General features: G+C 39.1%; 1 protein-coding gene across 3 annotated transcripts in view; it reads left to right on the top strand.

The window, feature by feature from the left end:
* The window catches only part of CPVL (carboxypeptidase vitellogenic like), a 167,793-nt gene extending 151,702 nt beyond the window's left edge, over positions 1-16,091 (top strand). For all 3 annotated transcript variants that reach the window (XM_033193757.1, XM_033193759.1, XM_033193758.1), the window contains exon 13: positions 15,849-16,091. In XM_033193757.1, coding sequence (XP_033049648.1) covers positions 15,849-15,959 — 111 coding nt within the window. In that variant the 3' untranslated portion in view covers positions 15,960-16,091. The remainder of the gene's footprint in view (positions 1-15,848) is intronic.
* Positions 16,092-17,020: the final 929 nt, after the last annotated feature.

The raw sequence follows: 17,020 nt of genomic DNA, 5'->3' as shown, positions 1-17,020 counted from the left end.
GAGCTAAACTATCAAGTAGGCTTGAATTTTGTTTCTAGTTGATTACACTGGCAATTCTAACTACTTCTGTTACCATATTCAAGGGGTGTTCTAATATAGGGATTAAGAGAATGGATACTGTGTTAGACTTGGAATAGATCCCTGCTGTACCATGTACCAGCTTTATGACCTTGGGCAAGTTACTTAACCTCTCCAAGAACCCCCTCACCTGTGAAACTGGGATAATATTATCACCCACCACTCTCACAGGAGGGTTCATTATTAGGATGAATTGAGATAATGCTTATAGATTACTTGACCCTCTCTCTACCTGGCACCTAATAAGCATAAAATAAATGTTGGTTTCTATTGCCATTAGGGAGCTCTCTTAGCATTAATCTATTTTCACAGGGCAAGAAGCTCTCGCTGTGTTCAGAGAGTCCTGATAAGACATTTTGCATTGAAGTTTCAGATGATGAAATGAGTTGAGTATTGTCTATCAGATAGGCCTGAAACTACCACAGTTGTATCCAGTTTTAACCTGACTGTAACAAAGAGACTGTCTTGTCAAAAGGTAGTAGTAGCAGAAAAGGATGGAGCAGTGTTGGACATTTTGCTATATGACAGCCTAATAGGAAATAAAAATGGCTGAGTTGAGTAATGAGTTATTTCTAAAGTATTGAGTCCCTTCTAGTTTAACGATAATCTGAAACATCCCTGTTGGCAACAAACGAGGCACATCCAGCTTTTTTTCCTTTTTCTCCTGTTTGTACTGAGCTTCTAACATACGGAAGACAGGAAATATAGGAGCTTACATTTAGAGAGTAAAAAACTATCAAAACAAACCCAAATATTTGGCAACTTATTGCTCTTCTGCTGTCCAGCATGGAGATGTGGGTATTTATTTTTGTTCCTAATATTTATTTTTTTATACAGCAACCAGAGTCCCAAGGTTTAGATTCTGGCACCAGCTCTGTCATCTTAGAGCTGCTTGCCAGAGGGGGACTTCCCACTTTTAACTTTGTTTCAGTTCAATTGCTTCTCCATGCCTTCCCCACATACTGTTTTTCAGACATGGGGCCAATCTCATCATCTCTGTGTAGGGGAGAAGAAAAAGCACAGCAGAGAACATGTTAGATTTCCTAAAGATTCATTTTTGCAAGGATGGCAGCATCAGCAGGTGGTTTTTCTTTTCTTTTTTTAAATTTAAAATTGAATACATACCAAAGAATATTTACAGTGCTGTGTAAGATAAAACAGTGATAAATGAACACTTTTGCACTCACCAGCCAGTTTAAAAAACACAACATTGCCCTTCCCAATTACCCCTGGAGGTAGACTACTGTCCTGAATTCTGCTTTTATCATCCCCTTTCTTTTTGCTTTGTTAATAGTTTTACTGCAGACATACATATCCATATATAATATTTTATTTTTCATGTTTAATTTAATAGAAAAGGAATTATTTTGTATGTATTTTGCAAAAACATACTCTTGCTATTCAGCACTGTATGTGAGATTCACCCATGTTGATATGCTCAATTGTGTCTTATTCTTTTTCATTGCTGCATAGTATTCCATCATATAAGTATTATTCGCCCATTCCATTGCTGATGGACATTTGGGTTGTTTTCAGTATTTTGCTTCTACAGATAGTGCTGCTATGACATTTTTGCACATATCTCCTTTGCCTGTGTCAACCTCACTAGATAATGTCAAACTGTTTTTCCAAATTGATTATTCTTGGCAGTAAAGTATAAGAGTTCTGATTATTCCATAATCTCAGCAAACACTTGGACTTGCCTCTAGTTCTTTCACTGGAGCTTGTTAAATTAAAGGAAGGCTTACTGTCCTTTCTCATGTCTAAAAGTCATGGTTTATATTCTCTTTCCATGGCTGTCTCCTGTCTGGTTTTTTTTGTTGTTTTTGTTTGTTTGTTTGTTTTTGAATGCCATCAAATTAAAGGACTCTGGCATACACACACACAGTGACGGTAGAGTGGACATTTTACATCCAAGTCCATTTTTCTTCCTGGGTGTCCTGTGCTAAGGTTGGCTAGCAAACTATCCAGCTCAAAAAAAAATCAGAAAGTTATTCCCTTAGCACCTTTTCAATTCAGCTCTGCCAACAGTGGCTCAGTAAGGAGCAGCAAGTAAATAAAATCAACAGATTTCAGCTTATGCCTTGGGTTCGCCAGCAATCCCCAAAACACAGGGAGAAAATGAATCTTTTTCTCACAAAATTCCTCTCACTTCCATCATTTTTCCATTGAAACAACAAGGTAGAGAGTTACTTTGTCGAGTTGCTTTGCTGTGAGTCTTACCAGAAAATGAAGAATAATAGTAATTGGCAAATATTACCCACCCAGTTCCTTAGCTAGCACTTCTCACATCTGCTTTATGACATCCTTGCTGGTCTGATTTTATTCATTGCCTAGTGCTCAGCATAGAAACCACAAGAACTAGCAAAAAAGAAAAACACTGCATTATATAAACCAATAAAACTAGTGAGCATTTTGTGGACATTAAAAGAAACATGAGGGCTATCCCACATTATAAATTTCAAAATGCAAGTTTTTGCCTTGTGGTATTTTAAAAGTTTTAAGATGCTATTCAAGAACACTCTGAATGACTGTTTTAAATTGTTGTTTAAACTTTTTTTCCTTTTCCAATAGCCCGCTTGGCTGGTCTTAACTGATCTCCTTCCTCACCAATCTGCCCCCTTCTCTGTGCTTTTTCCAAAATGCAAGTTTAATTGTGGTTTTTTCTCCTTGTTTAAAACTGCTCACTAACTCTGATACCTGCAGGATAAAGTCCAAACTCTACCTGGATTAATGAAAAGATTTGATCTGGCCTCTGTTTCCTTTCCCAGCCTTAACTCTTACCCTCTCCCTCCTTTGCAATTAAAATGTTGAAAAACAAAATGCCACATCATCCCCCAAATACGCACCCAGAAATTCACATGGGATTCCCTCCTCTTGCCTTATAAGGCCCTTTCTACTCCTCTAACACACCTGGAAAACTCCCATTTGCCTTTCAATCTTGGCAATCTTGGTATACTTGATCCTTCCCCAGAATACCTCCTTCTCGGCAACTCTCTCCATCTACGTATATCTTCTATTGTATGTACTACACTGGGGTTTCACACTTCAACTCTTTAATTGCTTTCCTCCTTTACTGGATGCTGAGTTCCTTGAGGACAGGAATAATTTATTTTTAAAATACTCATTTATTTTTGTAGCACAGTTCGCGGCACTGAGTAAATGTTCGGTGAATTAAAATCAAATCGGCCTTCACCTCATTCCCATGCCCCTCTCCTTTGCCTCTGACTGTGTGTGTGTGTGTGTGTGTTTTAATACTACATCTCTCAAGGAGTGCTGTGATTGTTCACCAATTGTACACACCAAAGTGTCTTGGAGGAAACAGAGTAGACGTGCTGAGATAATGAACAGTTCAAAACAATACCCTTCAAACTGAAGACGGCATTGTTTATGTCAGCTAAAGACTATTTCCTTTCTGTGTTGCATGGGAGAAAAAATGAGAAATATTCTGGGACACAAATTTATAAGAGTTGTAGAAATTTCATTACCTCAGTGCTGACTAGAGCATCCTCTCCTTTAAAAATAATTGAATTCCTGGTTTTTGTTTTTTCCCCTTCTCTTAAAAACCACACAGCTTGCTTCCTGAAGACAAAGGAAATAATAAACAATAGCAACTCCCAATTTGACTCTGATTATTTGCCAAGAGTCTTCTTAGTGCATGTGGTTCTATTTCATTAGAGAGGACCGATTAGCATAAGAAGAATGCTTCTAAATTAAGCTACCCAAATATGCACTTAGTTAGTACTCTGAGAGCTAATTTATTGCATTATTTAAAATATAAATTGGCTAGCAAATCTGTTTATTGAGGTATAACAGCTAGGCAACAATCCATAACTTTCTCTTGGCTGTTGAGTGGTTTTTAATCATCTATTGAAATTTAACAGAGAACCATTTCATTAAATGGAAAGCGGATAAATACTAAGAAGTCTATATTTTAGAGTATTATCCACACATGGAGAATGATATTTGAGGAACAACGAGGGAATTGGGGTTTGCTTTTTAAACAGTAACTTTTTGTTGTTTTAATTTGAAGTGTAACCAAAGACTCACAGAATCACTTGTGGGGATGTTAAACAAAGCAAGAAATAAACAAATAAGGCGGACGATGGAGTGGGGTAGAGAAATAGAGGGATGGGAAAAATTGTGTTAAGATAGTGCTATATTGTCAGTTAGACTAAAGCAGTACTTTTGCCTTGTACAGCTTTGGGGTTGGCAGTAAAAACTGTGTACGTTGTTTTATTTTAACAAATGGCATCATGAAAATATCATGCTATTTGGCATGCTCTGTATTCTAAATTCCCAGAACCTAGAGACATTTAGGGGTTCTGGGGGTCCCCTTAGGCTGTGGGTTGAGAACGTAGTTGAATCCAGATACCTGTCTGGTCTGGAGTTGTCCTGAACAGATCAGCTCTGGAGCATCTCACGGTGTTCTGATATAAATGGAAGCGTCTTGTAGATGTTGTAGCTTGGCCTTGAAATTCTATCATTGTCAATTATGCTAGAACTCAGTGAGGGTAGGCAGAAATGGAAACAAGTGACAGGCCTTTCTCACTTTTCTGCAAATTTTTGAAGTTTGGCTCATCTGATTTCTGGACCCAAGGTTTCAAAGAAGTTTTAGACCTTGTAATTTACGATAGGTGGATGTTCCTTAAGTTCACGTTGGAAAGAAGAAGAATGTCAGAATGTTTCCTCTTTCCCCAGGACAGCCAAAATGTCAGAGAACCAGGAGTCTGAGGGGAAACTGAGGAGAGAGGGCACTGATTTGTAGTGTTTGCCAATTTCCATAGTGTAAATACTCTCACACAGCCAATTTCAAGCTACCAACTTCATACCACTAAACATAGAGTCGGGCAGCAATGTGCACAATTGGCTCTCCTGATCCAGTGACAGGGAGTACCTGCACACTGCTGCTAAAACTATTTTGCATTGCTGTTTGCAGGAAGTAAATCTTTAGCAGGTTAGCTGGCTCTTGTTTCCATGGTACACAGAAGAAGATGAGTCAGGATCTAAGTCCTTGCAACACTCCTGGCGAGAGCATTTACTGCTATAACCTCTGCTCCTTCCTCCCCTACTCTTATTCTCTCTTCCAAAAGAAAACTACAAATGTAGATCATAAAGCTAGATATTGAGTAAGTATAAATAATGAACTGGATTGTGCTTTTTATCCTCTTGTGGCTATCAAATATAAAAACTGGACAGGGAAGGAGAGAATGAGGATGGGAAATCTTGATTACTTTTTAATTGCATCAAGTCCTATGTGGTAAAGTGGGTTCCTAAAAGGGAAAAAGATGGAACAGTTTTTTTGCCATTCTGCTAAGACAAGTAAAGTCTTGCTTTCCTGGCATTTCTGTGTAGGAAGAAGAGGGTGTTTGGCATTGCATGTGGTGAAAGGAGAGAGGGGATGGAGAGAAAGAATGGGATGGATCATGGCATTGGCAGGGATAAAACTCACTGTAGACACAGTTAAGTTGAGTGCAATGACAGAGGTTTGCTTTCACATTCAAGCTGCTTCATTAATTTAATTGGGGCCTTTTCCAAGGAAAGGGAGGATTCATAAAAGGGAAATCAAAGAAGCCTGGAAAAGAAACATTTCCACTTCTGAGGACTGTATTATAATCCTTTTTTCTGAAAAAGTAATGAAGTTATATTTATTAGTGTTGTAACTTCTTCTCTTACTCCGCTTCTTAAAGGGAAAAAAAATATTCTGTTGGTCATAAAAACTCAGATAATAGTAGTAGAGTGACCATTGGTTGAGTCCTATTATCTTTCTAATACACTGGCACATGGTACAAACTTAAGACCTATTTGTAATGGGCCAGGCACGATGGGTAATCCCAGCACTTTGGGAGGCCGAGGCAGGAGAATCCCTTGAGCCCAGAAGTTTGAGACCAGCCTGAAACCCTGTTTCTACTGAAAATACAAAAAATTAGCCAGGTGTAGTAGCATATGCCTGTAGTCCCAGCTACTCGGGAGGCTGAGGCACAAGAATCACTTGAACTCAGCAAGCAGAGGCTGCAGGGAGCCAGGATCACACCACTGCACTCCAGCCTGGGCCACAGAGTGAGACCCTGTCTCAAAAAAAAGAAAAAAGAAAAAAAGAAAAGCAAAGAAAGACATATTTGTAGACTGGGTGCCCTGCATCATTTTATACGTATTATCTCTGAATCCTTACAAAAAGTTAAATATTCATAGAGTGAGCAACCATTCCAGATTGTCTGACCCTTTTTTACTTTTAGCACTCAAAGCCCTATGTTCCCAGAAACCTTTTGGCCCTAGGCACAATGGGACAAGTGGTCACCAAAATTCTTATCCCTATTTTACAAATGAGAAAATAGAGATAGTTCAGTCATTATGCCAAGGTCTCAGAACTGGGCTCAAACCTAGAGCTGCCAAATCCCAAGTCCATGCTCTTAACCATCAGGCCAAATGGCTTCCTACTATCCTGCTATCCTGTACTCTGCTTTTAGATTTTCATTAACTATAATGACCAAGGAAAGAGAAAGCTTCAACTTTAATCATTCATCCCAACCTTGCTGAAGTTAACACAGAAATTCTTGGAGTCAATATAGAGAAAATTTTCCATGACTTTTCTTTTTTTTAATAGACACATTCAAAGCACGTCTGACTGATCTGGTGAAGGCTAACAGATTTGACTGAACAGTCTTCACCTCTCAGGTGTTCATTCTGTATCTCTCTAAAAGGAAGGAGCGTATTATTTGACCACAAGATTTCGTCTCATTTGAGTACCCTGATTGTCAGAAGTCTTGTTTCTCATATCATGCAGTAATGCCTCTTCCACTTACTCTCATCCTTTTATCCAATCTATTATTTGGAAGTCATACTGCCCTCCCCTTTTACCACTATTAACTTGATAATAATAGATTATTTTATCTATCCTTTATGTTTATGTAGAGATTATGACATATATCCTGATTTAAGAAAGTCAGTTTTGAGTCAATACATTTACCATTGTCCAGATATAAAAATGTATCTTACAACAGGGGCCCCCAATCTCTGGGTCACAGACTAGTACCTGTTTGTGACCTTTTAGGAAGCAGGCCACACAGAAGGAGGTGAGTGCAGGCAAGCATTACTGTCTGAGCTCCACCTCCTGTCAAATCAGTGGTGGCATTAGATTCTCATAAGAGGGGAACCCTATTGTGAAGTGCGCATATGAGGGATCTAGGTTGTGTACTCCTCATGAGAATCTAATGCCTGATGATCTGAAGTGGAACAGTGCCATCCCCAAACCATCCCCCACTCCCCACCCCTGTGCATAGAAAAACTGTCTCCCACAAAATTGGTCCCTGGTGCCAAAAAGGTTGGAGACTGCTGCCTTACAACACTTTAACTCACTTTATACCATCTTTGTGCAAATACTGTCTTTTGAAAAACTTCTACATATTTCAAACTCCAGAAGACATTATTAATTATTGATACTCCTTACTTCTGTTCACATATGTAAATTCTCAGCTGCTATTCATTCTCCTCTGCATTTTCATGTTTCCATTACGGATAATTTTCCTTCTGTCTGAAGAACAGTCTTTCATACTTCTTTTAGTGCAGGTCTGCTAACAAAAACGTTTTCCAATTTTTTGTTTCCTTGAAAATATCTTTACAAGGTCTTCATTTCTATAGAAGTCCAAGGTTGGCAGATATTTTATTTCAAAACTTTCAAGATATTATTTCACTGTCTTCCAGCTTTCATTGTTTCTGTTCAGTAGTCAGCTTTCTTGCTCTTTGAAGGTACTGAAAGTACTGTTTCCTTTTCTATGACAGCTTTCAAGATTTTCTCTGTCTTTGGTTTTAGCAAAATACTATTCTGTGTGTATGTCTGTGTGTATGCACATATATATACTATAGGATAATATACTATTACTAATATACTATTATGTGTACTGTGATGTGGTTCGTTTGCTTTGTGTTTATTCTATCTAGGATTCATAGAGCTTCTCAAAACTGGCTTGGTAACTTTTGTCAATTTTGGAAAATTTTCAGTCAGTATCTCTGAATGTTACTATTTATTTCTTTTGCCCCATTTCTTCCTTAATTTTTTTTTGTATTTTCCATACCTTTATTCTCCATGCTTCAGTTTGGATATCCTCTACTGACCTAACTTTCAGTTCATATAGTGTTTATTCTACCATGCCTAATCTATTGCTAAAACATTGATTGAGTTCTTAATTTCAATGAACAATGAATGAATAACTTTTTAAAGAACTTCCATTTGATTCGCTTTTATATATTCTAATTCTCTTGTGAATCATTTTTCTGTACCTAACATCTTGCATATTTTGCTCACAGTTACTTTAAAATGTGTACCTGGTAACTCTAATATCTGGATCACTTGTGGTCTCTGTTATCTCTTTTTCTCCTTAAATTTTAGTCATTTGCTACTAAATTTTATTAAATGTTGAAAAAAATGTACAAAAAATATATGAAGAACAATGTTATTTTTCTTCCAAAAGGATTCAAGTTTTTCTAGAAGGCAGGCAGAGTAGAGGCATTATCACCTTGATTCTGTCTGGGATTGAGATGATTGATTCAGTGCTTGATTTCAAGGTTTTTGAGGACTAACATGTTTCTGGTTTTTCATTACTTCCAAGGCATTGTCTTTCATGGAACGAATGGAAAGCCTGTAGTGCTTACCAGTGCTGTCCCTCCTTGACAGGCTTTTACAACTCCAATTTTTGTCGTTGTTGTAGTTTCTTTTGGGGTTTTCTTTGTTTTTGTTTTTTGGTCTCTCAAGCACCATAAGACTAATGAGCTTTTCATTCTCTTATCTGCCACTTTTGACTTGGCGTCTTGGTCAGAGAAGCTTTATTTATTTATTTTTATTTATTAATTTTTTTATTTTATTTTTTATTTTTATTTTTATTTTTTATTATACTTTAAGTTCTAGGGTACATGTGCATAACGTGCAGGTTTGTTACATATGTATACTTGTGCCATGTTGGTATGCTGCACCCATCAACTCGTCAGCACCCATCAATTCATCATTTATATCAGGTATAACTCCCAATGCAATCCCTCCCCCCTCCCCCCTCCCCATGATAGGCCCCAGTGTGTGATGTTCCCCTTCCCGAGTCCAAGTGATCTCATTGTTCAGTTCCCACCTATGAGTGAGAACATGCTGTGTTTGGTTTTCTGTTCTTGTGATAGTTTGCTAAGAATGATGGTTTCCAGCTGCATCCATGTCCCTACAAAGGACGCAAACTCATCCTTTTTTATGGCTGCATAGTATTCCATGGTGTATATGTGCCACATTTTCTTAATCCAGTCTGGCACAGATGGACATTTGGGTTGATTCCAAGTCTTTGCTATTGTGAATAGTGCCGCAATAAACATACGTGTGCATGTGTCTTTATAGCAGCATGATTTGTAATCCTTTGGGTATATACCCAGTAGTGGGATGGCTGGGTCATATGGTACATCTAGTTCTAGATCCTTGAGGAATTGCCATACTGTTTTCCATAGTGGTTGAACTAGTTTACAATCCCACCAACAGTGTAAAAGTGTTCCTATTTCTCCACATCCTCTCCAACACCTGTTGTTTCCTGACTTTTTAATGATTGCCATTCTAACTGAGAAGCTTTAAAATTGGTGAATTTCACAAAGGGAAAAGCAGCACAAAATGTTAGGCTCACTTCCTTGTAATTCTCTTTTCTCTGCGATCGTGGCCTGTCTCAAGGCTTGGTTGCTCTCTGATACCTCTAAAGAGCTTATTTTCTTTTTAATTCAGCTTATATTGTTTTCTATGGAATGAGGTTGGTTTGATCCAGGCTATTGTGTCACAGTCAGAAGCAGAAGTCCTAAATTACAAACAATATTGTTGCAACTGTTTAAGATGGTGTACATAGGAAACCCCTTGGGGATGCTGTAAAGGAGCACCAAAGGTTTTAACTGCTCTAGGAATGTATACCATTATGATGGCTACATGTGGGTCTCCTGAAGCACTTAGAAGCTCCTTTTCTCCTTCTGTTCAATAATAACCATTTGCTACACCAGAAATGTACAGTGGGAGACCTCAAGAATCGTTTCCCTGAGTGCTGTTGAAGCAGCTCCCAGCCTTGATCTCTGCTCTGTTTTTTCATTCTTTCAAAAGTGACTTATTGCATTCTTTGTTAGGAAGTGTCTGCTAACAAGCTTTGGCTTGTTTTTTATTCTCATTCCCAAGTTCCTTTTCAATATATTTTTATTTGAATGCTGTTTACTTTATTTCTACTTACAGTTAGCGTCTGAAAGCAAACTAAAATATAAGATTTAGTAAATGTGGAATGGAATAAAAGTAGTGAAAAGAACTTCCATGTAAATCAGAAACCACAACAAGCAAGATTCTCTTGAGGGTATGCCTCATTCTATACTGGAAAGCAGAAACAATAAACCAATCCTACATATTCTGCCTCCCAAACTTGCAGCTCCCACGTGGCTCTTTTCTCTTTCCTGGTGAGTAGCACCACCTTTGCAAATTTGCCCATGTCAGAAGCCTGAAATGGGGAGCATGTGTTGGGGATGGGTAGAGAAAGTCTCACTTAATCTTTATATCGGATTAATCACTGATTTTGTTGGTTCCACCTTACCTCTTCTCCTTTCCCTTCTCCCCGTCTCTCCCATGAGCCGACATCCTCTCACCTGATTTGGTAGTCTCCTAATTTGCCTCCTTATGCCAGTATCACTCCCTTCCAAATTAGCCTCCTCCTTAGACATTAAGTCATTTTTCTACAATGCAAACATAAGCACGTCACTACCCTGCTTAAAACCCTCTAGGATATATCCAGAATAGGCAAGTCTATAGAGACAGAAAGCAGATTAATGGTTGCCAGGGGCTGTTGGGGAGAGGGGAGTGGGAAGTGATTACTGACATATATGGGTTTCCTTTGGGGTGATGAAAATATTCTGCAACTAGATAGTGTGAATATACTAAATGCTACCGAATTGTACACTTTAAAATGGTTCAAGTGGTCATTTTATGTTAGTTTTACCACGGTTGCTTTTAAAGCCCGACAAGGTAAGGTCCACTCATCCCAGCATGTCACTTGGGGCATCACATGGTCCCGCTAGTGTCTGCCTGTTCATCTGTCTCTTCTGTTTCCCTCTATTCCCGCACGAATGGGACGACACACAGACTGCTGCACGTGCCCGCAGCTTCATGGCCCCTGCATTTCCACGCAGTTTCCTCTGTCTGCGGTGATCCCTCTGCTGCATGTGCCCACAGTTTCACGCCCCCTGCATTTCCATGCCCCTCTGCATTTCCACGCAGTTTCCTCTGTCTGCGGTGATCCCTGTGCTGCACGTGCCCGCAGCTTCACAGCCCCAGCATTTTCACGCAGTTTCCTCTGTCTGCGGTGATCCCTCCACCCCCACCCCACCCAGCACTCTCCGTCCAGTGATCTCCTTCAAGACCCCCAAGAAGCTTCCCCTGACACATCTACGTCAGCAAGCCCACTGTGAACTTCCCTTTCTTTTTTGTCATCTAAACGGGCATAACTGGGAAACCTTTACTGGCGGGTCTGTGTTTCTAGTTCCAGGGAGAATTCTATCATTTTCTAAAAAATAAAGTGGAATGAAGCTTTAAAGTGTTTGTATAACCCTGTTGAAATTCATGACACACTTGTGACCCCCTGGAACATCTGGAACACATGAGGTTAGAGGCTGCAGCTGTAGTGTGGAGGCACCCAAAATAGACAGTTCTATTCAGGGAGCCCTGAGATTAATATTGTCACATTTAAATATGTAATTACAGCCCCGCCACATTTTGTTACTCACCTCTAAAAGCTGCCGAGTGATCTGTATCTTTGATTTGTGAATGCTGAGTGGCTTGACTGTAAACGACAAAGTGGTTTATTTTTCCACACTCAAAAATGTATTTATTTTTGAAGTTAATATCAGTAAAATGCTGTATGTGAATCTGCTTGAGAGAATATGTTTTGTTTGGGAATTCTGTGGCATGTGAAACAACCTTTGTTCCTTAACGAGCTTTCTTTTCCCCCAATCTTAATGACACAATTTACAATGTCGTTGGGTCATTACACATGGCAGCTCAGAAATTGGACCAGGGTCAGGTAGGTCACTGAGAGGAAGAGTAAGAACACCTGACCCCTTCAGCTCTCCTTCACCACTTGATAATTATGGGCAGGGAAGGTGTGTGTGAGTGTGTGTGTGTGTGAATAAATACCAGGAGACTGGATGCCCAGGAAGTGAGGTCATGAGTAGGTATTAAACAAATTTCTACTTGTATTCATGAGTAGGTCTTAATGAAATTACCTTGATGTAAACAGAGAATTCCCTGGTTTGCCACAGAATAGAAAAAATTATCAACAGTAGTTCTCAACAAGTAGTTGGAACAACAGCATCAGCATTGCTTTGCAATTGTTAGATATGCAAATTCTTAGGCCCTGTCCTGGACCTTCAGAACTGGAAAGTCTGGAGGTGACGCCTCATGATCTCTTTTAATGAGCTCAGGTATTTTTATGCACGTTCAAGTCTGAGAGCCATTGGTTTGTTTTTTTGTTTGTTTTTGAGGTGGAGTCTCGCTCTGTCGCACAGGCTGGAGTGCAGTGGTGCCATCTTGGCTCACTGTAACCTCTGACTCCTGGGTTCAAGTGATTCTCCTGCCTCAGCCTCCCCAGTAGTTGGGATTACAGGCATGCATCACCATACCTGGCTAATTTTTTTTTTTTTTTTAATTTTTAGTAGAGATGGGGTTTCGCTTATCTTGGCCAGGCTGTTTTCAAACTCCTGACCTCAAATGATCCACCCACCTCAGCCTCCCAAAATCTTGGGATTACAGGCGTGAGCCACTGCACCCAGCCAAGAACCATTGTTTTAAACAACCTTTTTAAACCAAGGTTTTTTATGAAAATGTAGGAACACCATGTTCTAGGGTAGTTAGGTTCACATAGGCATATATACATATATATTGATTGATTTATACTTAGAGATGGGATCTCCTTTTGTTGCCCAGGCTGGAGTGCAGTGGCTCAATCAGCTCACTGCAGCCTCAAACTCCTGCACTCAAGCAATCCTCCTGATATAGGCATTTTGATTTTGGATTTTGAATATAGATAAGTGTTGGAAGCATAACGAAAATGACCAATATTTACTGAAGACCATCCCAGGTCGGGCACTGTACTAAATATTCCAGGGACATTATTCCACTAACTTCTCACATAACTCACAACTACCCCACGAGGTAATACTTGTTTTCCAATTGTAAAGTAAAGGAACCTGAGACTCAGTGAGGTTAAGTTCCTTGCCCAAGGTCACACAACGTGCAGGGCCTCTCGCCACGCTCCTGCACTCTGACTTATGAGCCCGGGCTGTGAAGCACTGTGCTATTCTTTGTTTATCCTTTGTCAGCTGCAGCACTGGTTCTGGGGCAGGATGACCTTTAGCTCTCGGATATTCAATTTATTGCTGTTCCGGATCATTGCTGCCAAACTCATTTCCAGTTGAAGCAGCTGGGTTTTGTCACACATAGGACTTTGTTAAGTGTCCTCAGCTGAGCTGAAGCTGCACAGAAATCACTCATCAGATTCCTGCCAGGGCCAGAGATACGGATGAAAATCTGCAGGAAGAAATGTCTAGCCTGGGATTGCGGGGCGGCAAAAGTTTCCCTCTAGAGTCCTATGAAGGGGTTCTTGTCACACACGTGTACTTTCAGTTTGTGATAAAAAGTGGGCATGTTGGGTTTCCAGTTGCAAGCTTGTACACAAATGGTCGATGGGTCGCTGTCATTGCAGTGAGGCACACATGACCTTTGATCAACTGCAGCAAAACACAAAAGTTTCACATTTGCAGGTCCCATATCTGCAAATGAGATCTGCCTCCCTCACTGTAATATGTGAAATACAGAAATACAGAAAATTATCTGTTTGTATCTGCAAGATTTTTTTTTTTCATCAATAAACCTCAGAGGGCTATTGAGAGGTGAACAAAATGTTCCATGACTAAGCTGCGAAGTTCAGTTCAAAGATAAGGAATGATTGTGTGAGTACTAGGATTTGATTAAAAACACCACACCGGTGTTTGCATCAGAAGTCAGGGTTCTAGCTAGTTATCTCACTTACAGTTGTGTGACTTGGACAAGCCACTAAATAATTCCAAATAGCTCAGTCATCTCAATGCTCATGTGAATGGTGCTCCCTGCAGTTGTGCAGTGCACAGCTTGTATAGCTGTGAGCTGCAAGGTAAGTATCATCTAATAGTGTTAATCCTACTTACCGCACATCAAGGTTGTAAGATGGAATGTGTTGGGAGGTAGGGGCAGATTTTCAATATAATAAATGCACTGTCTAAATATACTTTTTCTGCCTCAGTTTCCTTCGGATTGAGACAAGTAAAAGAACCCAACCTCTTAGGAAGGGCCTTGTGAAAGTGACCTTTAATTGCTGATTGTGATTCAGCAGCTAGAAGTTACTGAAAGTGATGCCCTTTTTGCATATGTTTATTCACTTCATGCACTGGTACCTCCTGTCCATTCTCCACATATGGAACAAGGCATCTCAAGCCAGGCTGACCTCTGCTGCATGTAACTTCCCAACCCTCAGTGTCAGTCCTTGCTCTTTTGGCATTGAATCATGACAGCTTCCCGTTTCCCTCTACTTGGAATATTAGTTGATGCTAGAGGCTTGATGAGTACGGACCAGTCCCCATTTGTTGATTTGAACTCGTCATTAGAGATGTTTTAGGAATGCTTTACATCACGCAACAAGGGCTTGGGTTACATAGGTGTATGCATTTGTCAGAAGTGGTGAGTCTACACTTAAGACTAGTGCATTTTATTGTATCTTGACTCAAAAGAAGAAAATCTGTTAACACATATTGAACTCTGACGAATAATGTGATGCTGAAGTGTTTGCGGGAAGTGCGCTATGTGCCCAGTTTACTTTGAGATGTGTCAAAAAGATAAGATGGATTAATGGATGGGTGTGGGATGGATAGAGGCACCCTTATGTGAGAAAGCAAGTAAAGTGAATGTTCAGGAGAGACTCAAAATCATCACTATATGAATTGTTTTTGAATTTGCTATGTTTTAAAATATTTTATAATCCAATATTAGAAAAAAAAAAAAGAATGTTCTAACTCTGTGCTGCTCAAAACATGACTTTCTTTTATTTCAAGTGTCAAGGTTTTTTTTTTTTTAGAGATGGGGGTCTCATTCTGTCACCCAGGCTGGAGTGCAGTCCATGTGGCATGATCCTAGCTCACTGCAGCCTCCAACTCCTGGGCTCAGGTCATCTTCCTGCCTCAGTCAAGGATGTTTTGGTTTTCTTATTTTTTTTTGAGAACCAAAATTTCCCCTTTATTACTGATAAAGGCTAAGATGGAAGGTATGGCTCAGTGTGAGGGACAATTGGGCTGGCTAACTGAAGGGTGGAATTAAGTAGACAATCCACCCCATTGCAGGCAGACCTGACATACCCCAGAAGTAGTGGGCTGGAGGTGGGCCTCACCAGGTAACACCTTCAGCCCAGCACTCCCAACTGCTGGGAGCAGGCAGATCACTCTCAAGAGGAAAAAGACAAGGAATAATTTTCAAGTTTTACACTCATGAGAAATGAACACAACTTTGCGTAAAATTAACTAAGTTTTAAAACTTTTCTACCTTAACATGCCTATTATTAAAGCCTATCCAAAGGCATGCATTGAGAGAGTATGTTCTGTATTTCATGTGAGTTTTAAATAGAGTTTAATCTGAATGAAAACTTTCCATGTATTTAGAATATCCATTTCTCTAAATTTCCGTTCTTTTACTTTTTCTTTTTAAGGTAATTATTCGAGGTGGAGGACATATTTTACCCTATGACCAGCCTCTGAGAGCTTTTGACATGATTAATCGATTCATTTATGGAAGAGGATGGGATCCTTATGTTGGATAAACTACCTTCCCAAAAGAGAACATTAGAGGTTTTCATTGCTGAAAAGAAAATTGTAAAAACAGAAAATGTCATAGGAATAAGAAAATTACCTTTTCATATTTTTTTCATCAATAAAAATTATCTTTGAAACAAGTGAGCTTTTGTTTTCGGGGGGAGATGGTTTATTATAAAATTAACATGAGTACATGAGTAAGATTTACATGATTTAACTTAAAGGATGACAGGAATGGATGATGTGACACTCAGACAAGAGGTATAAATGAAAATTTAGGGTCTTGAATAGGAATTTTTAATTTCTTCTAAGAGTAAGTGAAAAGTGCAGTTGTAACAAACAAAGCTGTAACAGCATCTTTTTCTGCCAATAACAGAAGTTTGGCATGCCATGCATATGAAGGTGTTTGGAAATATTATTGGATAAGAATAGCTCAGTTATCATCCCAGATAAATGGATGAAGCTACAATCGTTTTGGGGAAAAGATTCTCAAATGTATAAAGTTTTAGAACAAAAGAATTCTTTGAAATAAAAATATTATATATAAAAGTAATGATGAACCAATTCTTGATAAGCAGAGGCTCTTATGCAGGGAACCAACTTAATCTTTGCCTTTTCGTTTTCTTTTTCCTTCTTTGAGTTTGAGGTGCACACACTTCTCAAAGAGCCTGCAGGCTACAACATTATTTATAAGAGCCATTTTAATTTGGGCTTCAAATTCGCTACTTCTTTTCCCCAACTAAAGAACAACCTAATTTTGTATCATTGTTAGAATATCAAAAAAATTAAGATAAGCTGGCATCCATATATACCTTTATAAATATACATTCATTAGCAGTTTTCTAACTAAAATATCATATCCTGGCACATCTTTTCGATTTATGCATCATGTGCTCTCATCTCTTTGAAATTCTACAAGATGTGTGGATTTTTCCACATCACTTCCTTCTCATATTACCCATCTATGAATTGGCTCAGTGGAGAATTAAATTTAAAAAGTCAAAGCCTGTTCTTGTGGCAAATATTTTATGGAGTTTATTCTTTTAATTTCTCATTTTGTGCCTGATTT

Source organism: Trachypithecus francoisi, unplaced genomic scaffold (assembly GCF_009764315.1).
Source record: "Trachypithecus francoisi isolate TF-2019V2 unplaced genomic scaffold, Tfra_2.0 Lachesis_group4, whole genome shotgun sequence".
NCBI classification, from domain to species: domain Eukaryota; kingdom Metazoa; phylum Chordata; class Mammalia; order Primates; family Cercopithecidae; genus Trachypithecus; species Trachypithecus francoisi.
This window is presented reverse-complemented; position numbering and strand designations above follow the sequence as displayed.